We start from the raw sequence: 26,780 nt of genomic DNA on the forward strand, positions 1-26,780 counted from the left end.
TGGTTTTTGCTAGTTTGAAGAGGTCTTTCTCTCTCCTAAATAATAACCTTGCTGGGCAGAGTATCCTAGGTAGCAGGTTTTTCCTTTTCAGTATTTTGAATATTTCTTATCATACCCTTCTGGCCTGCAACATTTCTCTAAAGAAATCAGCTGATAGCCTTATGGGGGTTCACTTGTAACTGACTCTTTATTTTTCTCTTGCTGCCATTAGAATTTGTTTTGACATTTTAATTATATGTCTTGGTGTGGATCTGCTTGGGTTCATCTTATTTGGGAACTTTCATGCTTTTTATACTTGGATATCTGTTTCTTTTTTTCAGGTTTGGGAAGCTTTCAGCCATAATTTCTTTTAATACATTTTCAACACCCTTCTCTCTCTCTCTTTTCCCCTTCTGCAATGCCTATAATGTGAAAAAGTCATATATATATGGACTACATATCAGGCAAGCAAATTTTCATGGGCTCCTTCCAAGCAGAGTCCAGGCTTCCCTGCAGCCCTCCTATTAGTCCCACTGACCCTCCGACCAGCCAAGGGGACTTGTCTCCCCTTTGCTGAACCCCAGGGATGGAATGCCTGCTATATATAGCTCCTGCTATATGTATATATATATCTCCATATACAAAAATCCACATATAAAAGTTTCTTTTAAGTGTGTGCTCTTCCCCCTCCCAGCATTGGCACCCTCACCCAAGTAGAACAGTGCTGGAGCAAGAGGGGCTAGTGTGGGTATTCAACAGGGGTGGAGGCATGGGCTGTGGTGGTCTGGCTGCCATCAGAGATCTTGTCTGCCTCTGATGCTTCAACTTTGCAACTGCCAGTAGTCGATGCCCACTCCCTACTCAGATGCCACTTAAGGTTTTATCCACCATAGCATTTTTTTTTACTTATTTACTTTATTTACAATATTTCAGGTGTATAGCAAAGTTTTATACACACACACACATTCTATTTTCAGATTCTTCTCCATTGTAGGTAGTTACACCATAGCAATGTTAAAAAGCAGAGACATTACTTCGCCAACAAAGATCTGTCTAGTCAAGGCTATGGTTTTTCCAGTGGTCATGTATGGATGTGAGAGTTGGACTGTGAAGAAAGCTGAGCGCCAAAGAATTGATGCTTTTGAACTGTGGTGTTGGAGAAGACTCTTGAGAGTCCCTTGGACTGCAAGGAGATCCAACTAGTCCATTCTAAAGGAGATCAGTCCTGGGTGTTCATTGGAAGGACTGATGCTAAAGCTGAAACTCCAGTACTTTGGATACCTCATGCAAAGAGTTGACTCATTGGAAAAGACTCTGATGCTGGGAGGGATTGGGGGCAGGAGGAGAAGGGGACGACCGAGGACGAGATGGCTGGATGGCATCACCGACTCGATGGACGTGAGTCTGAGTAAACTCCGGGAGTTGGTGATGGACAGGGAGGCCTGGCGTGCTGCAATTCATGGGGTTGCAAAGAGTCGGACACGACTGAGCGACTGAACTGAACTGACACCATAGCATCTTACTGCAAAGTTTTTTTCCTTGTTGTGGCAGCCCTTAGTCCTGTGTGGAACTGCTAATGGTGCTGGAGCATTTGCTTGGCTCAGGCTGGGGCAGACACCAGAGTGATCAGAGAAAACCAGTCAGCCCCGAGTGGTTTCAACTCACCATTTCTGCACTGCTTAGGGAGCTATCAAGTGTTCATGGGCTCCTTCCAAGCAGAGTCCAGGCTTCCCTGTAGCCCTCCTATTAGTCCCACTGACCCTCCAACCAGCCAAGGGGGCTTGTCTCCCCTTTGCTGAACCCTGGGGATGGAATGCCTGATATGTAGCTGTCACTGCTCACTCCCCAGGGAGGGCATGTACCCAGGTAGTCTCCCTTTTTCTACACATCCCCTCCTGGGGACACATCCCATCATGATCGATTCTCTTCCTTCCTATGTGATTCTGCGTGGATCTTTCTTATAGCCTTGGTTATATAGGAATCTTTCTGCCAGTCTCCTGTTAGTTTTCAGTGATAACTGTTCCACATGTAGATGTATTTTTGATATATTCATGGGGGAAGCTGAGTTCCATATCCCCCTCCTCTGCCTTCTTGATTTGAATCACTCTGAGTCTAGGTTTCTTACAGCCTTCCTATTAGTCCCACTGGTTTTCTAACCTGTTTAGGGGACCTGTCTTCCTGATGTCAAATTCCAGGGATGTGGTGCCCAATATGTGGCTTGAACTGCTCACTCCCCAGGGAGGCTCTCTGCTTTGTAATGCTCTTCATCTTCTGTGCCCCCCACCAAGGGCACAGGTCCCAACATGATTGCTACTCCTCTATTCTTACCAGAATCTGTATGGCTCTTTATTATAGCCTTGGTTGTACAAAAGTCTTTCTGCCAGTCTCCAATTCGTTTTCAGTGATACTTTCTCCACATTTAGAGGTATCTTCATGTTCATGGGGGAAGTGAGTTCCATGTCCTCCTAATCTGTCTTGATCTCTCCCCCAGGAAATTTGAACTTTTATCCTAAGAACAGTGAAAATTATAGAAGAACATTTTCTTATTTTATTATAAAATTTTCAAACATATAGGAAATTTTGAATGGTAGATTCTACCATTAATATTTCACTATACTTTATCTCATATCTATCCATCTATCTATTCTGCTATCTAATAGAAAGGTGTTAAGCAGAATATTTCCATGGTATATGGAGAAACAAATGAAGGAATAAAGCATAGAGGCAAGGAAAAAAGATAGGCAGTGCTAAAATTTTCTAGGCAAAAGATAATGGTGATTTGGACTGCTGAAGTGGTAATAGGTCCATATTTAAAACATTTTCAAGTGATAGAATCATCAGATCTTGGTATGTATTTCAATACAGAGGGTGATAGAGAGGGGTGAGTATAAGTTATAGTTAGGAGTGCAGACTCAAGAACCAGACTACCTGGAATCAAATCCTGGCTCTACCATTTAACAGCTCTCCCCTTTCCTATGCCTCAGTTTTCTGTTCTGTGAAATGGGGATAATAATCCTTATTTCATAGGACTGTTATAAAGGTTACCTGAAAAAAAAAATATATATATATATATGTATGTATCTTAGAACAGAGCCTGGGACACAGCAAGTTCTATATAAGTGGTTGCTGTTATTTTTCCCTGGAGAAAGAAATGGCAACCCACTCTAGTATTCTTGCCTGAAAGATCCCATGGGCAGAGGATCCTGGTGGGCTACAGTCCATGGGCTCACAAAGAGTTTGATATGATAGAGCATTAAAATGATTATTATTTTTAATATTATATATAAGAGATGACACTCTGGTTGGAAAGATATAGGTTCAAATCCCAGATGTATTATTTACTAGCTATGTGATATGAGATGGTTTTTTCATTTGAAACATGTACCCCCTTCACATGAGTTTTTGAGTATCAATTTAAATGAGAGGAAATAATATACATCTCTTATTTTTAGAGTAACCACAGATCTAAGATTATCTGTGGAGATCTTCAATGAGAATTCTTTTTGAGTGTATTATTTTCAAAGAAGCAGTTGTGTTGCTGGTAAAGCATCAGTAGAAAATAATGAGGGGGTGGGGATGTGTGGCACACTATGTCACAATGCTAAGATTCCAGGGCTAAATTCCATTTTCTCCCTAGGCTGCTGCCATCCAACACTTAGAATCTGCATCCACTGAGTTAAACAAAATCCTGAAGGCCAAGTACCCAACAGAGATGATTATCGCAACCAGGTCAGTCTTCCTTTGCCTCTCAACCTTTTGGGGTGTTTTTTCTCATAGGCTGTTCCATCAGTCAGAGATGGTGCTCATTTTAATAGCTTGGGGGTTGAGGTCAAAGAAAGCCTATGTTTACCTTCCAAAATCAAATTTCTTCTAACTCAAATCTCCTGAGTGGGAAGTTTATGAAAAATAAATTTTTAAAAAATATGAGATTGGGGTGAGTTCTCCTGCTGCTCCAAAATGACAAAATTGCAAGCCACAGATTTGGAAGAGGGGTTACAGAAGGGAAACACAACATTCCATACCACTCAAGAGCATAGCATATCTCCCTCCAGTAGGGACACATTTTCCATCTAATACTTAGAAAACTCTCTGTGGTGCCTACTACTGCTGCTTTCTCATAGCTGAGCAACACATTCTCCTCTTCTAAATATGTGGGCCATTCATTTATCCTGGGACTCTGGTGGAGTCCTTCCAAGTCTACCACATTATTTTTTGAGAAACAGTCCCTACATGGGCCATAATACCAAAGTCCCTATATTTTTACTAAATTAGCTGGGTCCTTGAAACATAGTTGATTTGACCCAGGATGAAATCCAGACCCAAGTTATACAAATTGAATTCTGTTTTCTGAAAATTTGGAATTTGGGCTAAGAAATGTTGGTTAAACTCTCTTAAGTACTGGCATATTTGCCCAAATGCACATGAAGAATCAGAATAAACAAAGAGAGGAGAGGGAGTTGGGAGAGAGGAACAAGGAAAGGGAGAAAGGAGAGATCAGAAAAGAGAGAGGGAGAAGGAAGAGGAGGAAGATGGAAACTAATGACATTATAAGACAGAAGGGCTCTGGACCTCATGTCCATGTCACATTGTGCCATCTATCTTATCTTTCCAGATTCCTGTGCTCAGCAGTGGAAGATTTTGTGGTTGATATTGTAAAGGCCTGGAGCCGGATAAAGCAGAACAATACAGCAATAGAGTCTGTCATTTTGAAAGTAAGTTTCCATCCTTCTGTCTTGTACTCTTTGTGGCACCAGGGCCCCAATTTTTAATAAAAGCAAATGTCTCTCTCACTGGAAATCGTTAAAGGGCAAGGAGAAGCAGCTGGTAAGCCTCCCTGATGGTGAAAATCCTCATTGAACTTCCACCTTTTACCAAATAAAGAGTGGCACTGTACATGCTAGTCCATGTACCATGTACCTAAGCATATGTTAAGCATCTGTCCACACCCAGACACAAGCATATACCAACATGTATGCTCATGGCTGTATACCAGAACATTCTTGAAACTACATACGAATACATGCTAGAGATACACCCATGGCCACCTCTATGATAACAGTAACAATAATAGCTAATACTTCTATAGCACTTATTCTGTGCCAGGAACTGTTCTAAGCACTTATAATGTATTCACTTATTTAATCTTCACAACTTCTCAAGAATATAAAAGCACAACGAGATTAAGTTACTTGCCTCAGTTCACAAACTATTAAGTGATGGAGCTGGGAATCAGGCCATAATCATGCAGTACATCCCCAAACATACACACAGACAAAAGCAGACACCAGGCACCCATGCCGAGCCACATCCGTATCCATAGGAGCATGCCCACGAAAACACCAATCCAGAAATGTGTGTTTATCTTTCCTCAATCTTACTATATTGTATATCATTTTACAGACCATTTGGACATGAGAAAGACTAGGCAACATACATTGGTGCCTGAAGCTGCTCAGAAACAAATGATGTCTCTTTAACCCCTAATACCCTTTGGCTATCTTATCACATCTACCCAAAATTTCTTTCCCTAAACTTTCCTCTCCCCACATTTAGCTTCCTATGCTCAGTGTCCTGGCCAACTGTTACCCTTCTGCACTTCTCTCCATGCTATCTAACTACTCATTCTGTCCTTTCAAGCATGAATTTCTCATAACAATGACCTGTCTGTCTCATTCCCTATATAGAGCGACTTAATGTACGACAAGCTCAGTGTCCTGATTGATATCCTTGCTGAGGATGCAGCTGTTGAGAAGAGTGCCAAAGCACATAAAGAAAGTGCCAAGGCAGATGGAAAGCCCTCCATCCCTCAAATAGACCACATAGCCAAGTGCAAGTTGGAACTGGCTACAAAGGCCCAGAATCTCCAAAAGTCATTGAAACTCATCATATTCCAAGTTGAACAAGGTAAAGGTCCCAGGGTTGTGCTGACTGAAGGAGGGGAAAGGGAAGGTTCCTGTGGATCGTTACTGATCTACCTCACTCTGGGTCTTCTATTTGACACCACTACCCAAACTTGACTAGATTCTGCATTCGTAAAGCATCAAAATCAGAGACTGATTTTGAAAAGCCTCACTCCTGATAAGCTGCCCCTTTGGCACCTCCTACCTCACAGGGACTAAACTCTTGCTACTTATTTATTTTTGGAATTAGCACTCATCCTAAACAATTACAGCTGCTTAGAGGCTTGGCTCAAAGCTCTGTCAGCTTCCACCTCCAGCCATGGAATTTTTTTCCACCTGCTCCTATCCCCTTCCAACCACTGAGCCTATGACAATTCTAGAAAGAAAATAGTGTTCATCTCTGCATGTCTTACACAGTATTCATCAGGCACAAGGGCCCCGAGAGTGGTCCTGGCAGCTCCGGCATTGATTGCCATTTCCCATAATTCATGACAACCTACAAGCTTCCAACTGAGTATGAAAGCTCTTTCAACTCCAACTTCTTAATTTAACATTCTGGTTTCCATTTCTTCTCCACAATGCTTCTTTGAAAAACAGATCAAAAAATTATGTTAACACCAAGTGTGTTCTGCCTGAGCTATTGGAATTGAGCAGTAGTTCATGTAGCAAGGAAGTCCCTTTGGCTGGCCTTTGGCTTTTACCTATGGTACCTTCTCCTGCCTTGGTGCATGTAGATACAACCTCAGCCAAGTTTCTAAGAAAAAAAAGGAAATATCCCTTCTGCAGTGTGAAATAATTAAACAGCCAATTTGCCTCTATTTCTGTAGGTAGTTTCCAAGGGGGCTTCCCAGGTAGCGCTAGTGGTAAATAACCCGCCTGCCAATGAAGGAGACACAAGAGATGTGGGTTCGACCCCTGAGTCAGGAAGATCCCTTGGAGGAGGGCATGGCAACCCACTCCAGTATTCTTGCCTGGAGAATCCCATGGACAGAGGAACCTGCCAGGCTACAGTTCATAGGGTCACAGAGTCAGACACGACTGAAGTGACTTAGCATGTATGCATGCAGTTTCCAAGGAACAGGGATCAGATCAATCTGATGTAGCCATAACCCTGTCACAACTAGTACTCAACCTGCTCCATTAATACATAAGTCAGGTTTAGAAGTATAGCTTGTGCCCATGGGACAGAGAAAGGCACCCCTGGGTAGGATAGGGATTGAACCTACAGGCTTTGGCATAAGCCAAGCACATGAGCTATATGATATTAATATATAGGTTGGTGAAAGGAAGGCGACTTCTCAAATATTCTGGGTATTGGTGAGACATTTGAGTGAAAGAAAGGCATGTGTCCTAGAGGGTTAAGTTTAGAACAAAGGGCACATGAGTAAATGAATTACAAATAGGATGAAAATGGAGGTAGAAGAGCAGAGGGTTTCCTATCCTGCTCCACCTACCCCTGGCCCCCAGCTTCTGCTCACAATCACATTTACTGGGTGATAGGAAAAGAGTAACAAGTAAAACAGAGAAAACTCAAGCATGGACATAAAGAAACATGCCAATACTATAGAAAAACTGAAACCATAAACAGCATTATGGAGCAGAGGTAATAATGATCAAATGGGAGTCTCCGTTGTCTCCCCATACACTGGTGTTAACAAAAGAGATGCTCAAGAAATGTGACCAATCCTCCTTTTCTCCTTTCCTCCCTCTGTCCCCTCCTCCTTCCTTCCCTTTCTTCCTTCCATCCCTCCTTCCCTCCTTCCTTCCATTTTTTCTCTGTAGTTCTTGATGAGCAAAGCCGACAGACAATATCAGTTAAGAACTTCAGTTCAACTTTCTTCCTAGAAGATGACTCAGAAGATATTAACCAGATGAGCCCAAGACACCGTAAGGATCTTTCTCCTTTTATTCTATGCTTCATCTCTGTCTTCTAGTTCCCAAAGAATATATCTTTAGTATTTTCATGCATCTTCCTTTTGCCCTAATCCTATTCTGCCATATGGTTCAGCTGGTAAAGAATCCGCCTGCAATGCAGGAGACCTGGGTTTGATCCCTGGGTTGGGAAGATCCCCTGGAGAAGGAAAAGGCTACCCACCCCAGTATTCTGGCCTGGAGAATTCCATGGACTACAGTCCATGGGGTCGCAAAGAGTCAGACACGACTGAGCAATGTTCACTTTCACTAATTCTGCCATAGAGATCCCTCCCTTTTCTCCAGAAACCCCACACTATAAGGCCCCATGCCTATATCCAGAAGTAATGACCCCATTAGGTTCTTTGAAAAGGCCTGATGAAACCCAAGATTTGAAGCTGTTTCACTGCCAGCAAGCAGTCTGCCCAGCCTTATTATTCTCTCAGTGGAAGTCCCTGTCCATCCAAGATGATCCCTCTTTGGAATGAGAACCCTGAATATTATCTAAAAGAAAGTCATTGAGCCTGACTCTGTTCCAACGGAGAAAGTAGGGTGAAATAAAAGTAGGGGAAGGGCTTTCTTTTTTGTATCTGACACCAAGGTGATATCTTTTGTGTCTAGGTTCTCGTCTTGGTACTCTGTCTTCTATATCTTCTCTCAAAAGTGAAGACCTAGAAAACCTCAATTTGGAGCACTTACATTTTACACCTGAAACTATGTAAGTATTTATAGACCTATTACCTTTCTATGGCTTCTTCCTTTCTCTGGTAAAGAGAATAGAATAAGGATACCTAGAGTCAAATGCTGACTAATTGTGTGACCTTACACAAATAGTTCAACCAAACCTCAGTTTCCTCACGTATAATATGGAGATAATTGTAGAACTTGTCACATAGGTTGTGTATTTATTGAGTTTATTTATCCAAAGTACTTACATTGGTCAGTCTTTCGCATCCATAGTTAGGTTTATATGTATTATAGTTATTATTATCACAACTTCATTTCATTTCAAAGGACCTGTTTTTCACTGTTGCCTTTGATAGTAAACAACTGAAGTTGCTAAGAAATAAGTGGGCATTTAGGGGACTAGGAAACAAACGTAAAGACATTTGTCTCAGTAACCCTACCTCTTTAGAATATTCCCAGTAGCCAAGTTCCAACACACTCACTCATTTTGAGTTCCATTAAGAAGATTGGTGATATCAGTCAAAGAAACCCCAATATCTGGACTATATTCAAGGGAGGCAAATCTTACATGAAAGATGTAGGGTCAATTTAGTAGTGAATTATAAAAAATCTGTGATTAAGTAGCTAAACTACCTATTTTTAGTTTCTTGAAAGACAGTTAGCAATTATATGTTTTCTACAGCTTCCCCCCATTTTCAACTCCCACTTCCCTCCACTTTGCCACTGGCTTAAGTTCATATCTGAGACCTCAGTGAACTTATCATTTATCACTTTGATCAATGGTGTGCTAAAAAATATTTAACAACCAGCTCCCAAGGGTGGGTGGCAGGTGGGAAGCCCTGATTTATTCCTGTTATAAACCTTCCCATTATGGCCTATTTCAAGCTACTGATACAATGTCATTGATTGCAGAGTTGGGAATTATAGGCATAATCAGCTTACATAAGCTAATATGAACTGTCTCCAGCACACCACTGGTTTTAATGGATGGATGCAAAAGAATCAAATAAACTGCTTGTTTTGTTTGTTTGTTTGTTTGTTTTTATTCTACATATATCTACCTTCTTTTATAAGGTTTCTCCCCTCAAATGTGTGGTCACTTTGCCCTTGGATGTGAAAGTGCTAAAAGGAGTTCAAAAATCTCTAAAAACAGTAATACAGAGTTTCCTCTCATCATACATTTTAATATGAGATACTTAAAGTTTCTTTTTGGGAATAAGTCAATGACTCTTATTTCCTTCTAGTTTATGTGGAGAAAATATTGGCCACTCATATCTGACAGTCTCCAAAGATGACTTCTTCATTATGAGTCTCAATCCCACTGAATCCTCCCAGCTGGCTGGGTATCCTCTCTTACAGCTAATAAGCTACTTGTTAACAAAATAGGATATCTACATGTGCCTCTCAAGAATATTAAGCCTTGTACCCAATGTCGAACAGGCCTTCTCTCATTGGTTTTGAACATTCAGATAAAGTCTGCAGCCCAGTGATAATACCACTTCTTTCCTATACCAATGTCTACTCTTTTCTTCCCTTTGGCTAATTTCAGACGCTTCAAAGAAAAGCGTGTCATGAACAACTATTTTGGAATTGGACTAGATGCTAAAATTTCTCTGGAATTCAACACCAGAAGAGATGAACACCCAGGACAATACAAGTAAGGAAAAGAAACTTCCCTGCCCACATGCAAACACACAATCACAATACACACATGTACTCCTGCTGCTGCTGCTGCTGCTAAGTTGCTTCAGTCGTGTCTGACTCTGTGCGACCCCACAGACGGCAGCCCACCAGGCTCCCCCGTCCCTGGGATTCTCCAGGCAAGAACACTGGAGTGGGTTGCCATTTCCTTCTCCAATGCATGAAAGTAAAAAGTGAAAGTGAAGTCGCTCAGTCGTGTTCAACTCTTAGCGACCCCATGTACTGCAGCCTACCAGGCTCCTCCATCCATGGGATTCTCCCGGCAAGAGTACTGGAGTGGGGTGCCATCGCCTTCTCTGACATGTACTCCTACATCTCCCATATCACAAACAACAGAACTCTTTTGAGAAGTAAAGAGTCCGTCATTTGAAAGTAAAACATTAGTTCAAAGCTTAGCCTAATAGGATAGCTTGCCCCAAATGTTGACCAAATCTGTGATGACTGCACTGGTATTCTGAACTTGGAGCCATCTTCATAGTCTTGACCTGTGGACTGCTGTGTAAATACAGCTACCTGTGTTACTGTTAGTAAAAACAGATTACATTGATTTGATTTAGCCATTTCTCTATCTTTGTTCTGTCTCTGAGAATTTGACAAGGTCCTAGTAGTAGTTTCAGGTCTGCTTTTGCTTGGCAAGGCTGCAAAGTATCAAAGATCACTCTACTGGTTCTTAGGGTTCCTAACCTGGTTCCCCTGGACCTACTGATTTTACCCCATCCAGGGCTGGCCTGCTTGGCACCTTCCAGTACTTTTGTACTGCAGATATACCCTAAGGCAGCCTCAGAGTTCTTTTTTTTTTTCTAATTTTTATTTTTACTTTATTTTACTTTACAATACTGTATTGGTTTTGCCATACATTGACATGAATTCGCCATGCGTGTACATGAGTTCCCAATCATGAACCCCCCTCCCACCTCCCACTCCATATCATCTCTCTGGATCATCCCCGTGCACCAGCCCCAAGCATCCTGTATCCTGTATTGAACATAGACTGGCGATTCGTTTCTTACATGATAGTATACGTGTTTCAGTGCCATTCTCCCAAATCATCCCACCCTCTCCCTCTCCCTCAGAGTCCAAAAGTCCATTCTACACATCTGTGTCTCTTTTGCTGTCTCACATACAGGGTTATCGTTACTATCTTTCTAAATTCCATACATATGTGTTAGTATACTGTATTGGTGTTTTTCTTTCTGGCTTACTTCACTCTGTATAATCGGCTCCAGTTTCATCCATCTCATTAGAACTGATTCAAATGTATTCTTTTTAATGGCTGAGTAATACTCCATTGTGTATATGTACCACAGCTTTCTTATCCATTCATCTGCTGATGGACATCTAGGTTGTTTCCATGTCCTGGCTATTATAAACAGTGCTGCAATGAACATTGGGGTACATGTGTCTCTTTCAATTCTGGTTTCCTCAGTGTGTATGCCCAGCAGTGGGATTGCTGGGTCATATGGCAGTTCTATTTGCAATTTTTTAAGGAATCTCCACACTGTTCTCCATAGTGGCTGTACTAGTTTGCATTCCCACCAACAGTGTAAGAGGGTTCCCTTTTCTCCACACCGTCTCCAGCATTTATTGCTTGCAGACTTTTGGATTGCAGCCATTCTGACTGGTATGTAATGGTACCTCATTGTGGTTTTGATTTACATTATCTAAAGCCTCAGAGTTCTTATGGTAGATTGAAATTATGAAGAAAAATAAGCACCTCCTCCATCCACCATCATCACTCCTGCCACCTGCCACCAGAACGTCTTTCTCACAGCAGATCTGGACTGAGAAACAAGTACTTTATCAGATAAGCATTTTGAAAATATTGTTTCCCAGTTGCTTGTCTTTTTTGTTGTTATTGCTTGTCTTTTCATGTAATAGTATCTTATGATATACAAAACTTTTGAATTTTGATAAGTTCCTATTGATTGATCTATTTTTTTTTACAGACCATGATTTTGATGCTGTATCTAAGAAATCTTTGCCTAACCTGAGGTCTTAAAAATTTGCTCTGTTTTCTTCCAAAATTATTGTTTTTTCTCTTACCTTTAAGTCTGTGACCTGCTTCAAGTTAATTTTTATGTATGGTGTTAGGTAAGAACCTAGTTCATCTTTTTGCACATGGATATCCAATTACCACAACACCATTTTTTAAAACTATCCTTTGAATTGTATTTCCCCCAACAAATTGTGTTGGCACCTTTGTCAAAAATTGCTTGACCCTAAATATAAAGGATTTTTTCCTAGACTCTCATGTATTTTCCACTGATCTATGTATCTATCCTATGCAAGCACCACACTGTCTTGATAACTGTAGCTTTATAGTAAGTTTGGAAATTGGGAGATGAAATTCCTCCAACTTTGTTCTTTTTTAAGAATGGTCTTATTTGTTCTAGGTATTTTGCATTTCCATATAACTAAGCTCTGATTTTTAATAGATGAGGAAACTAAAGTGTCCAGAGAACTTATGGTTTAAAGCAGAGTGCAAATAATTTTGTGCTAGCCTTGTTACATTTCAAAACCCATGCCTTGTGGTGGCTCATTTCTGTGACTCTACTTTGAAAGTTCAGAGTAGATTCTATCCAGCCTTTCTAGGGATTGTGAGTATCCTGCCTGCTTTTATCCTGCCTGCCTTCTCTACAGTAAGAAGGACCTTGTTCTTCCCACCTCCACCACAAGTCTCCTGATATCCTTGCCTGTCCCATATTCTCTCCACTGGGCCCTCCTCTACAGTCTGTCTAGTAAGACAGACTTAGCTGTCTTAGCTCTGTTTTATAGCATTGAATTAAGTGTTTAGCCTTTGACTGTGTGGATCACAACAAACTGTGGAAAATTCTGAAAGAGATGGGAATCCCAGACCACCTGACCTGCCTCTTGAGAAATCTGTATGCAGGTCAAGAAGAAACAGATAGAATTGGACATGGAACAACAGGGTGGTTCCAAATCAGGAAAGGAGTACATCAAGGCTGTATATGTCACCCTGCTTATTTAACTTATATGCAGAGTATATCATGTGAAATGCTGGGCTGGATGAAGCGTAAGCTGGAATCAAGATTGCCAGGAGAATATCAATAACCTCGGATACGCAGATGACACCATCCTTATGGGAGAAAGTGAAGAAGAACTAAAGAGCCTTTTGATGAAAGTGAAAGAAGAGAGTGAAAAAGCTGGCTTAAAACTCAACATTCAGAAAACGAAGATCATGGCATCTGGTCCCATCACTTCATGGCAAATAGATGGGGAAACCATGAAAACAGTGTCAGACTTTATTTTCTTGGGCTCCAAAATCACTGCAGATGGTGACCGCAGCCATGAAATTAAAAGATGCTTGCCCCTTGGAAGAAAATCTATGACAAACCTAGACAGCATACTAAAAATCAGAGACATTACTTTGCCGACAAAGGTCCATCTAGTCAAAGGTGTGGTTTTTCCAGTAGTCATGTATGAATGTGAGAGTTGGGCTGTGAAGAAAGCTGAGTGCCAGAGAATTGATGCTTTTGAACTGTGGTATTGGAGAAGACTCTTGAGAGTCCCTTGAACTGCAAGGAGATCCAGCCAGTCCATCCTAAAGGAAATCAATCTTGAATATTCATTGGAAGGAATGGTGCTGAAAGCTGAAACTCTGATACTTTGGCCACCTGATGCAAAGAACTGACTCATTTGAAGAGACCCTGATCCTGGGAAAGATTGAAGGCAGGAGAAGGGGATGAGATGGTTGAATATAGCATCACTGACTCGATGGACATGAGTTTGAGTAAGCCCCAGAATTTGGTGATGGATAGGGAAGCCTGGAAAATCCCATGGACAGAGGAGCCTGGTGGGCTGCAGTCCATGGGGTCACGAAGAGTCAGACACGACTGAGCGACTTCACTTTCATTTTTCACTTTCATGCATTGGAGAAGGAAATGGCAACCCACTCCAGCATTCTTGCCTGGAGAATCCTAGGGATGGCGAAGCCTGGTGGGCTGCCGTCTATGGGGTCACACAGAGTCGGACATGACTGAAGCGACTCAGCAGCAGCAGCAGCAGGGAAGCCTGGCGTGTTGCAGTCCATGGGTTCTCAAAGAGTCAGACATGACTCAGCAACTGAACTGAACTGAAGTCTTTGAGATACAGGTCTTACAAAATCCCTCCACTTTGCCAGAAAAGTTATGCTTCAAAGAAACTGCAGTCTGTCACATATTTCAAATGAAATTGATTCCAAGAGGCTAAAATCTTGATCTCCCAGAGTGGCACTTGCTGGTATGTACCAGCCAGCTGGGCTTCCTAGGTGATGCAAGTGGTAGAGAAACCAATGCAGGAGACTCGATCCCAGGTTCAGGAAGATCCCTTGGAGGAGGGCATGGTAACCCACTCAAGTATTTTTGCCTGGAGAACCTCGTGGACAGAGGAAGCTGGTGGGCTACTGTTCAAAGGATTGCAAAGAGTCAGAAACAACTGAAGTGACTTAACACGTACAAGCCAGTTATGCTCACAGCTTTTTATGAGCTTTATTTTTAAATATAGCCTATCTCTTGCAAAACTGAACCAATATCAACAGCAAGTGACAAATCAATGGGATGCTGAGGTCTCAAGGACACCCAGGAACCCATTACAGCTGGTGTGTGAATAAGGATTCCAGTTACACTATCCTAGCATTCCCGCTTGTGTCACATTACCATGACTCCTCCCTATAACAAGGCACTTGAGGAATAAGATAGCATCTTGTCTTACTTTTCTTCATCCGTTTACCTTTATATTATTCACCCTCTGACTATCTTTCTCTACCTTTATCTCCCTGTAGTAGCCGCTTTAAGAACAAGATGTGGTATGGCCTTCTGGGAAGCAAGGAACTCTTTCAGCGCTCTTACAGGAAACTGGAAGAACGAGTGCACCTGGAGGTCAGTGGAAAAAGAGGATGATCCTTCCTGGGCGTGAAGAAAGGACATATCATGACCTTGAGAATCAACTTCCCTCTATATCCTTAGTTCTTCTCAAGCTTTAACTCTGATCCTCACTCATGGGAGGAAAGCATGAAGATAGGTTTCCATTTTATGGATAAGAAAATGATAGCATGGCAAGAAGACAGAGCCCTTCCCCCATGTCTGTAAATATCCCTTCACACTGGTATCTGAAGAGCCAGCCAATAAGGGCTATTCTTTTCTTTCAGTGTGATGGAGAGGCCATCTCCTTGCCAAATCTGCAAGGCATTGTAGTGCTCAACATTACCAGCTATGCCGGAGGCATCAACTTTTGGGGAAGCAGCACGGCAACCACAGTGAGTATGGAACAGGGAATGGGGAGGGAGAAAATCTTGACTCCTCTAAAGTCTATCAGAAGGAGAGCTGAACTGACTGGAGTGTGGGGGAAAAGGAGGCAGGCTTGGGACCATTATTAGCAGCTGTATGATGAGTATTTTTAAGGCAATTACCACCCTAGAGCACAAGAATCAACTGAAAACCTGAGGATCAGATCAATTCTTCCGTGTTGCATGGACTTTGAATTTTCCATTTCTCAAGCCTGACAGATCCTTGAAAGGCTGACTGCATCATGAACTTTTCTCTAAGGAGGTCTGTCAATAAAATCTCCTGAGAAACTGGTCATGAATCCTTTCCTCTGAGCTCACCCAAGAAGGCCATGAGACCAGTGGCTTTGGGGATTTATGATGCTATATTGGACAGGGAGGGAACCAGCTAAGAGTTGTGATCTCATAAGGAGCTGAGTTTAGAGCTCAGTGCCTTTCTCCCAAGTTGGCTTCCTGACCTCATCCTTCCCCTTTTCATAATGTAGTAGTTTCTCCACTCTTCATGAGCTAGAAAAAATTTTACCATGAGCTTTCAAAGCATACCTGCGTGTGACAAAGTGTGGTTCTTCAAAAGTGAGATATGTGACACAGTTCTTTTTCGTCAGGAATATGAGGCTCCTGCGATAGATGATGGGAAGCTAGAAGTAGTGGCAATCTTTGGTTCTGTACAGATGGCAATGTCTCGTATCATCAACCTGCATCATCATCGCATCGCCCAGGTAGGCACACGCTGGGTGGGCACCAGAAAGGGTCTGAGCTCTGTGGCTACAACACAGGATGTGGGGTGCTCCCAGGAATTAACCAGGTATAAGAATGGCAGGGTGGAGGGAGTAGGGTATCTGGTAGGCAGCAAGATGCTGGCTGAGATTAGAAATAGAGGTGGTAGGGACCAAAGGAGCAAAAAGTCTAGAGCAAACATATGTTTCCTCCCTGGGATACTCTGATTCACATTTTTGCTGATCCTGTTCAGATACACATTTAGGCTGTGACTGTGAGATTATCAGATTAGTCTATAGTCATTGCCTGATTTTTCTTCCCCATTCTCCCTCCTCTTCTCTGGCAGTGCCGTGAGGTGATGATAACTATCAATGGTGAAGAAGGTGTCCCAGTGCAGGTGGATGGGGAGGCCTGGGTTCAGAGGCCAGGCCTTATCAAGATTAGATACAAGAACACTGCTCAGATGTTGACCAGAGATCGGGTAAGAAGGGAAAGGCTCATCTTGGGCTCCTCCACTGTCTCATCTACAGCTATCACTTGAGTACTGAATGCTTCCAGTCAGGCAGAATTTCTCAAAGGGAGGTCTGCATGACATCTCAGAGTCACCTTGGGTGCCTGTTAGAGATACTCATTACTATGCCCCACAAGTTCCCACTGCATCAAAATGGGGAAGGGTATTTCCTGGGAACTTGCATTTGCAGACAAGCTCTCTGAGATACTCTCATACATAGAGACACTTGCAAAGCACTGTCCAAGAGAGCGACACAAGGAGCTGCCTCCTGTGGTTTTCAACAAAGTTGTCCTCATTCTTACAATGCACAGAGAGCTAAAGACTTCAGTGGTTATGAAGAAATCTGCTCGCTCAACAAGAGATTCTTCATTGAATAGGATATTTAGGTTCCAAATGGTATGGTCCTAACAGAAACAGAAGATATTAAGAAGAGGTGGCAAGAATACACAGAAGAACTGTACAAAAAAGATCTTCATGACCAAGATAATCACAATGGTGTGATCACTCACCTAGAGCCAGACATCCTGGAATGTGAAGTCAAGTGGGCCTTGGAAAGCATCGCTACAAACAAAGCTAGTGGAGGTGATGGAATTCCAGTTGAGCTATTTCAAATTCTGAAAGATGATGCTGTGAAAGTGCTGCACTCAATAGGCCAGCAAATTTGGAAAACTCAGCAGTGGACACAGGACTGGAAAAGGTCAGTTTTCATTCCAATCCCAAAGAAAGGCAATGCCAAAGAATGCTCAAACTACCACACAATTGCACTCATCTCACATGCTGGTAAAGTAATGCTCAAAACTCTCCATACCAGGCTTCAGCAATACATGAACTGTGAAATTCCTGATGTTCAAGCTGGTTTTAGAAAAGGCAGAGGAACCAGAGATCAAATTGCCAACACCCGCTGGATCATGGAAAAAGCAAGAGAGTTCCAGAAAAACATCTATTTCTGCTTTATTGACTATGCCAAAGCCTTTGACTGTGTGGATCACAATAAACTGTGGAAAATTCTGAAAGAGATGGGAATACCAGACCACCTGACCTGCCTCTTGAGAAACCTGTATGCAGGTCAGGAAGCAACAGTTAGAACTGGACATGGAACAACAGACTGGTTCCAAATAGGAAAAGAGGTACATCAAGGCTGTATATTGTCACCCTGCTTATTTAACTTATATGCAAAGTACATCATGAGTAATGCTGAGCTGGATGAAGCACAAGCTGGAATCAAGATTGCCAGGAGAAATATCAATAACGTCAGATATGCAGATGACACCACCCTTATGGCAGAAAGTGAAGAGGAACTAAAAAGCCTCTTGATGATAGTGAAAGAGGAGAGTGAAACAGTTGGCTTAAAGCTCAACATTCAGAAAACGAAGATCATGGCATCTGGTCCCATCACTTCATGGGAAATAGATGGGGAAACAGTGCAAACAGTGTCACACTTTATTTTGGGGGGGTGCTCCAAAATCACTGCAGATGGTGATTGCAGCCGTGAAATTAAAGACATGTACTCCTTGGAAGAAAAGTTATGACTAACCTAGACAGCATATTGAAAAGCAGAGACATTAATTTTCCAACAAAGGTCCATCTAGTCAAGGCTATGGTTTTTCCAGTAGTCAAGTATGGATGTGAGAGTTGGACTGTGAAGAAAGCTGAGCGCCAAAGAATTGATGCTTTTGAACTGTGGTGTTGGAGAAGACTCTTGAGAGTCCCTTGGACTGCAAGGAGATCCAACTAGTCCATTCTAAAGGAGATCAGTCCTGGGTGTTCTTTGGAAGGAGTGATGCTAAAGCTGAAACTCCAGTACTTTGGCCACCTCATGCAAAGAGTTGACTCATTGGAAAAGACTCTGATGCTGGGAGGGATTGGGGGCAGGAGGAGAAGGGGACAACAGAAGATGAGATGGCTGGATGGCATCACCAACTCGATGGATGTGAGTTTGAGTAAACTCCGGGAGTTGGTGATGGACAGGGAGGCCTGGCGTGCTGCAATTCATGGGGTTGCAAAGAGTCGGCCATGACTGAGAGACTGAACTGAATTGGTAAGGCATCTTAAAGGGCTTCCCTGATAGCTCAATTGGTAAAGAATCTGCCTGCAATGAGGGAGACCTGGGTTCAATCCCTGGGTTGGGAAGATTCCCTGAGGAAGGGAACAGCTACTCTCTCCAGCATTCTGGCCTGGAGAATTCCATGGACTGTATAGTCCATGGGTCACAAAGATTTGGACACAACAGAGTGACTTTTACTTTCACAGCATCTTAAAATACTGCATTCACAAATATCACCTCAGCTAAACCACCTAAAGCTAGAAAGGAACCATTATTGATCAGTGTTCAGTGATTACAGGCTTTCTTACACTGTGGCTTATGCACAGTCCATAGACACAGCACTAGTGAAGGGATGGGATGTCTAGTTTATAAACTACCTGCTTTGTGTTGGGCACTTTACATATATTCTCTCAAATATATCCTCTCAACCGTCTATGAGGTTCAGTTCAGTTCAGTTCAGTCGCTCAGTCATGTCCGACTCTTTGCGACCCCATGAACCACAGCATGCCAGGCCTCCCTGTCCATCACCAACTCCCAGAGTTTACCCAAACTCATGTCCATTGAGTTGGTGATGCCATCCAACCATCTCATCCTCTGTCTTCCCCTTGATCTCCTGCCCTCAATCTTTCCCAGCATCAGGGTCTTTTCAAATGAGCCAGCTCTTCGCATCAGGTGGCCAAAGTATTGGAGTTTCAACATCAGTCCCTCCAGTGAACACCCAGAACTGATCTCCTGTAGGATGGACTGGTTGGATCTCCTTGCAGTTCAAGGGACTCTCAAGAGTCTTCTCCGTCAACACCACAGTTCAAAAGCAACAGTTCTTTGGCGCTCAGCTTTCTTTATGGTCCAACTCTCACATCCTTACATGACCACTGGAAAAACCATAGCCTTGACTAGATGGACCTTTGTTGACAAAGTAATGTCTCTGCTTTTCTACATGCTATCTAGGTTAGTCATAACTTTTCTTCCAAGGAGTAAGCATCTTTTAATTTCATGGCTGCAGTCACCTTCTGCAGTGATTTTGGAGCCCCCCAAAATAAATTCTGACACTGTTTCCACTGTTTCCCCATCTATTTGCCATGAAGTGATGGGACCGGATGCCATGATCTTCGTTTTCTGAATGTTGAGCTTTAAGCCAACTTTTTCACTCTCCTCTTTCTATGAGGTAGATACACTTATTCCCATTTTACAGGTGAGGAAAATAAGGACCAGAGAGGTTAAATACTTTTCTAAAAGTCACATGACTAGTGAATGACAGAAGCACAATTCAAAATTAAATTAGATCTAAAATTAAATCTGGCTCTAAAATCCATCAGCACATATTGCCTAGATTTGGCAAAGAAGGGAGCATGAAATGGGCTCCACTGTCTTACTGATCATGATGCCTTCCTATAGAAGCTTCTGGAAGACAGACATCTGTCTGATTCAAGCATCTTGTCCCAAGACTTGGCATTGTAACAGTAAAAACAACAACAAAACTAAAAGTGCTTAGTATTAAAGACATTGAATAAAATGTTGGACAGATGTATAAAGTGTGGAGATGGGTGTATGGGGGAATACGTGGGGCCCTCATTCCCCTTGACCCACGCATATCAGACTCACAGACAGACCTGTCATGTGCTCTCTTAGCTAACAGCAGTCATTAGGATCTGCCACTGTCTTCATTTCCAGGACTTTGAGAACTCAATGAAAATGTGGGAGTGCAAGCATTCTGAAATCCAAGCTGCCTCTCAACCCCAGCTGGATTCCCAGGAATCTCAAGATAGCCTCTCTGATGAGGAGTATGCCCAGATGCAGCACTTAACTCGGCTTGCAGAAAATCTCATCAGCAGGTAAGTGGTCTGGCCCAGACGCAGGCCTGGAAATCCCAAGAAGGGATGGGGAGAAGAAGCCAACTTGTGTCTGTAGGCTACTGGAGAGCATGATCTCAGAAAGGAGTCTTGCCCAGAGCTCTGAGGATTGAAAGAGACCCTAACAATCCAGACAGGAAATAGTCTTTGTAGTCAACTTGGACTTCTCCCCTTAAGTCCAAAGACGAATTTTGATCTCTTCCTGCTCCCCCAGACCCAACAGGATTTAAAATGTTTATCCTTGGCCTTAAATATCAGGAAGGCCTTAGAATTTCTGGAATCAGCTCCTTCCTCTATTCTAGCCTCCCACTCTTCCAAAGTACCTAGTATCTAATTCAGGTAAGATAAGGATGGACAAAGTGGGAATTCCCTGGCAGTCCAGTGGTTAGGACTTGGTGCTTTCACTGCCAGGACCCGGGGTTCAACCCCTGGTTGGGGAACTAAGGTCCCCCAAAAAAGGATGGACAAAAGTGAATACCTACAGAAGAGTAGAAATATTTTCTGGCATAAGTGGCTACCTAGAAATGAGTAGAAATAACAGGAGGGAGTAAAGAATACAATTCAGGTACTCAGAGCTTTCATTTTTACTTTTAATCCTAACCCTCACAAGTACCTCAGACCAGAAGTCCTTCAGAACTCTAGACTTGTTTATCTCTCCTTGCTTTATTACAGACTTACTGACCTGAGCAAGGTCCACCAGCATGTGTCTGTCCTCATGGATTCTGTGAATGCCAGTGCTAACACCCTAAATGAAGTATTTTACAAACAAGAGAGTGGCAATGAGACAGCTGCAGCTTCCTGCACTCCCATTGAGGTAAGGAAGGAAGGGGCAGATGAAGGAAAGGAGTAAACCAAATAGGAAAGGGGATAGAAGGGAAGGAAGAGGAACCAGAGGCTAGATAGAAAACCCGAGCAAATGACATGGCAGGAAACTGATGGATGGAGTAGAAAGGGAGGCAGATATTCCTTGACTTGTTACAGGTTCAGAGTGGCTACTGGGAGAATCCCGTAGCAGACTTCATCAGCCTGAGAGCTATCTGCTACACTGGTCTCAAGAAGAAATAGCCTGTGAATGGAGAGGAACTTGGCTTTGGCCCTTCCTCATCCCAGGTGGATCCCTGTATAACCTGTTAAGGTGATACTTGTCATTAAAACCTGAACTCCAGGTTGCTTTGGTTTTCCTCTTGAGGGAAAGGTCCAGATTAGGATGCTCGATGTTAAATGTGCCATCTCGTGACTTGAGCCACTGGCAGAAGATTTTTAAGTGATGTTTGTAAAAAGTAACTTTATGCTAAGAAAAACCATACAAAAGGGCCACATGCATGATCAGGGTCTCCTAAAATATAGGCTACCTATTTATGGGGGGCCAGATCTTCATTGGAATGGGCCTGGAGTTTCAAGAAGAGAGATGGTTAAGCCTAATTCCACATTCCCTAGAAAAGGTGGCTTTAGCTAGCAGCATGGAGAAGGCAATGGCACCCCACTCCAGTACTCTTGCCTGGAAAATCCCATGGGCGGAGGAGCCTGGTGGGCTGCAGTCCATGGGGTCACTAAGAGTCGGACACGACTGAGCGACTTCACTTTCACTTTTTACTTTTATGCATTGGAGGAGGAAATGGCAACCCACTCCAGTGTTCTTGCCTGGAGAATCCCAGGGACGTTGGAGCCTGGTGGGCTGCTGTCTATGGGGTCACACAGAGTCGGACATGATGGAAGCAACTTAGCAGCAGCAGCAGCTAGTGGCAAGAAGTGGCCTCAAACTTATGTCTGGTTTGCATACTTTGTGTTTCCCTATACCCAAAGTACTCAATCAGTGATGATAAATGCAAAGTTGTCCTATGTTGCTACATAGGACACACCAGTACAGCTGCACTTATAGTTGATAGCTGGCATCAGTTTTGACTGGTTGCTGCCCATGCTGAACTATTAGTTGTGCTATATTGTGAATATTACTTTTTTACTTACAGCCACATCCTACTAGCCTGCCCCTACCTTCCCATAGAAAAGCCAGTTGCATGCTTACTAACCAGCAACTTTGTCTTTGTCCTTTCCCTTCCTTTCTTTTCTTCTCCTCTCAGACTTTAACCAGAAATGATGCAGTAGATGTTACATTTAGTCTTAAAGGGCTCTACGATGACACCAAAGCTTTCCTGGATGAAAACTTGGTGAGTGGATGGGTTTGGAACAAGGGAGGGCAATGTATCCCATCTAAAGTTGGTCACAGTCTGCACTTGGTTCTAGGGCACTGGAAAACATGTAGGAGCATTTTGCCCATGTGTTTATCTGGCAGTTCCTGCTGTGTCATCCTCACCTAGAGTTATCATTGATCTTGTCACTTCATAAATTATGCGAGTCCATAGGAACTATCATATCCTTGAAGAAAAATCTCCCCCTCTTCTTTGGCAAATGTCTCTTAGGTCCATACGAGACCAAACAGAAGTAGGGTGTTCTCATTATACCCAATTCAGCTTCAGTAGAAAAGGGTGAGCTCTTTTGAGCTGCTCTGTGTCTCCCGAGTTTCCACAATATGTCTTTCACCATGTGGGAAGAGAATAAGGAATAGTGGGGAAAATTGGCAGTCTCTGAGTTCAAATCTGCCAGTTACTAACTGTATTAATTTCCTAAGGATGCTGTAACAAACACTGAAGCCTGGGTGACTGTGGACAACAGAAAGTCATTGTTTCACTGTTCTGTAGGCTAGCAGCCTGAAATCTAGGTGTCAGCAGGGTTATGTTCCCTCTGAAACTTGTAGGGAACTCCTTCCTTGCCTCTTCCTAGCTCCTGGTGATTTGTTGGCAGTGTTTGGACCATTCCTTGGCTTGTAATATAGATGCATTGCTCCAGTCCTCCATATTCACATGGTGCTCTCTCTGTCTTCCCATGGCCGTCTCCTTAAAGGACACCAGTCATACTGGATGAGGGCCAACCCTACACCAGGGTCCAGACCAGGCCAATGATCTCAGTAATTACATCTTCAGTGACCCTATTTCCCAGTAGTTGAGGTACTGAAAGTTAGGATTTCAAGATATCTTTCTGGAGGGAACACAAATGAATCCATAACAGTATCTATGTGAGGTAACTTCACCTCTGTTTCCCAACCTACAAAACAGGGATTGTAATCTCTACCTCTCCAGGTTGTTTTCAGGATTAAACAAACTACTGTTTATTAAGTGCCTAGCTCTGCCTAGCAGCTTGACAGATGGTAGATTTTCTCAGTGTTAGGGAAAATGGACTGAGGCTCAGTTTTTGAGCTACAACAAGAGTTGCTATTTCTCATACTGCAAAGCCCATAGGCACACCTGGTGAATGTGCGCTAATGAGTCAACTGAACATGACCACCCCACTTTGAGTTTCACTGCTAAGGCCCTGAGGAAGATGCTGTTCTTGCCTCTCATCTAATTAAGGTTTATTTGAAGAGGGGCCTGTGAGTTGATTTTGAAAGAAGTGCATCCACTTCCCCCTTCCATTTGCACATCTAATTGGCACACTGCACAGGTGGCAGAGTGGCAAAGACAATCAGGCCAGACTGTCCCAACATCTGAGCCCCAGGCTAGAGTTTCAGCCTTTAGAGACAGCACCAGGAGTACCTTCTATATATAGATAGAGCTCAATGACCTTGCCAATTTGGGCAGCAGGAAATATGGGAGCCTGGTCTCTCATTGACACTCAGGCTTTCTTGAGGCTCATGGGCTCATGAAAATTGATTTATACCAGCCAACAACCAAAACCAAGCACATACCACACTTAATAAAGAACCTGGTAAGGACCCACACACACACAAACATCCAAATGAGACCTGGGTGCAAATGGAAGCTAAGAAAGGCCATATCATGAAGGTGGCATGGACATAAGGTTTATTTCATTTGAATGTTGTTATTTCTCCCTTTGAAGGAGGAGGACGATAAGGAGCTCAGTGCTGGGAGAGGGTTCTAGCCTTTTGATGAAGAAAATCCCACCCAGTAACTCCAACTTCCCTTATTTGGCAAACTGACTTAGCGATGTGTTCGAACAGGAACAAGAAGTGAGCAACACAGTCCCCTGAGTCAGTTTGCACATTTATCTCAGAGAAGAGTCCTGGACAAGGTCTCTCTTGGAGCCAGAAGGACAAGAGAATATAGCATGAGATTCAGGCCCACCCACATACTATTTTTCAGAGCCTGATTCTCTAGGTGCCAAAATAGGAAGTTCTTAGGAAGCCATTTTACTCCTCTCCTATTATGATCAGGAATCATTTTCTAAGGCCCCAGCTCCTCATTTTACTCTGTGGCTGTGGGTTTGCCTACCAAACCCCTTTGGAGCATTGCTTGTAAGTATGCCCCCAAGGACCCCTGCCCCTCCCCCTTACCCTCAAGTGAGGGCGTGTCTGCCTGTCACCACCAATGCCCAGCCCACCACATGCACACACGTGTCCTGTGCACCTGGGCTGCCCTGTACTATCCTAACTCATTAGTTGTAAAGCAAAAGCAGAAGATCATTTGTCAGCATGACTTGGTCACCCTCTCATATCCCATCATGATTGGTCATAACCTCTAATCCCACCCCCCTACTCATTCACCTGCCACTCATTTGTGACAGTTGGCCAGGTTCCACTTAAGGGTGGCCCATGCACAGCAAGAAGCCACATAAGTACCAGATTGAAAGTAGAGCACATGCCAGGGAGGAGAGATGAAGGCAAGTTAGGTGAGCTGGAAAGGACATCAGGGCTGATGATATTGGCATGCATCTATCCTCCCAGCTCACTAATGGAATAGGAACTATCTCACCCATGTTGTTGGTCTGGAACTTGGGTCTTCTAAGTTGGAGATGATTTTAGAAGAATCTATTTTAACTCTTCCATGGAGTATACAGAGTTCATCCTGTGGGTGCTGGGGGATACTTAAGCTTTGTTTCTTGAACCTGTGAGACAAGCCATCTGAAACTATTTCTTATTTACTAACAGTGAATAGCTAGGGGCTAAAAGCACAGCCTGGAGAGGCAGACCCTCTTTGCCAGGAAGGGAAATTTTGAGCCTGTCTCTCTCTAGCCCTCCCCCTTGCTTCACAAAGCAGCCTTTAAATTATGGTAACTGGGTAATAAAGATTCCCCCCCAACCCTAATATCTAACCACCCCACATACCCTTTCTGGGGTAGTATGGTATAGAGGATAGGCTATAGAGTTAAATAGATCTGGTTTCTGTCTAGTCATACGATCTTGAGCACTAAACTCGAGTTCAATTTTCTACCTATAAAATGAGAACAATAGTACATCATAAGGTATTATCAAGCTACTGAGAAAATGGAATGAAATCATGTATGCATGGTGCCTAGCATATAGTATATGCTCAAAAATTGGTAGCTATTATTATGAGGACATTTAGATGTCTCCAGAGCCTTGAGGATCAAGGGTAGGACCTTTATCCTGGACCCTAAGCTATTGGGGTACAACTCAGTGTTAACTTATACTGATCAAAGGGCCTCTCTGCTTGCAAACTGTGAGTGTGCCAAGCTCCAAGGAAAACATCACTATCTGATTTTTTTTCCTGAATCTCCCTATTGAGAAAGTCAAGAGCTGGCTGAGTATACTTTCCAGTGAACCTATGGACCAAAGGAGATATAAGTTGGCAACCTGTGGTCTAATGGCCACTAGGCAGGGACTGGGAGTTGGGGAGAAGGCACGAGTCTATGAAGTACTAGGTAAGCATTGGATACTCACTCTTTTTCCTGTTTTAACCAGCTGAGAAACGCTGAATATGAGGCCACACTGAAAATTTCCCTGGATGCCATGAATAAGGAGTTTGAAAAGCTGTCCAAGATTGACTGGATGAATTCAATCCTTTTCCCAGAGGTATGTGACCTGTGGATTGGGAAATAAAGGGAAAGAGGGGTTCTTCCTGAGGGCTTTGCCTTCCAGTATAAGCCAGGACACAATGACTGATATAGCAGATGGAGACCAGTAGTGGCTTTCAGCTTGAGCTTAATGGAGCCTCCTCCTTGCATCTCCTCTCCATTTAAGTAGGCAGGACAAGGCAGAAGTCACATTGAAAAACTAGATGACAGTGGGAACATAACCAGAAAGAAGAACCACTCTGTAGAGAAGATTGGAAAAGAATAAGCAAGATTGGTCTTTTTTTGTGCTTTTCTCCTGGCCACAATTCCCCTCCCCTGCTTAGTACCTGCTACCAGGACTGAATTTCATCTGGTACATACCATTAGGGCCAAT

The 26,780-nt window shown here is 43.0% G+C and overlaps 1 protein-coding gene across 1 annotated transcript in view; it reads left to right on the forward strand.

The window, feature by feature from the left end:
* Positions 1-26,780, forward strand: part of DGKK (diacylglycerol kinase kappa) — a 175,794-nt gene that overhangs the window by 143,023 nt on the left and 5,991 nt on the right. The window contains exons 13-26 of the mRNA XM_070291185.1: positions 3,617-3,708; positions 4,592-4,691; positions 5,664-5,883; positions 7,662-7,766; positions 8,412-8,508; positions 10,027-10,134; positions 14,959-15,055; positions 15,325-15,432; positions 16,065-16,178; positions 16,523-16,657; positions 20,403-20,563; positions 21,254-21,395; positions 22,660-22,746; positions 26,295-26,405. Of these exons, the coding sequence (XP_070147286.1) occupies positions 3,617-3,708; positions 4,592-4,691; positions 5,664-5,883; positions 7,662-7,766; positions 8,412-8,508; positions 10,027-10,134; positions 14,959-15,055; positions 15,325-15,432; positions 16,065-16,178; positions 16,523-16,657; positions 20,403-20,563; positions 21,254-21,395; positions 22,660-22,746; positions 26,295-26,405 (1,677 nt within the window). The remainder of the gene's footprint in view (positions 1-3,616; positions 3,709-4,591; positions 4,692-5,663; positions 5,884-7,661; positions 7,767-8,411; positions 8,509-10,026; positions 10,135-14,958; positions 15,056-15,324; positions 15,433-16,064; positions 16,179-16,522; positions 16,658-20,402; positions 20,564-21,253; positions 21,396-22,659; positions 22,747-26,294; positions 26,406-26,780) is intronic.

This window comes from Ovis canadensis, chromosome X, assembly GCF_042477335.2.
Source record: "Ovis canadensis isolate MfBH-ARS-UI-01 breed Bighorn chromosome X, ARS-UI_OviCan_v2, whole genome shotgun sequence".
In the NCBI taxonomy this organism is placed as follows: domain Eukaryota; kingdom Metazoa; phylum Chordata; class Mammalia; order Artiodactyla; family Bovidae; genus Ovis; species Ovis canadensis.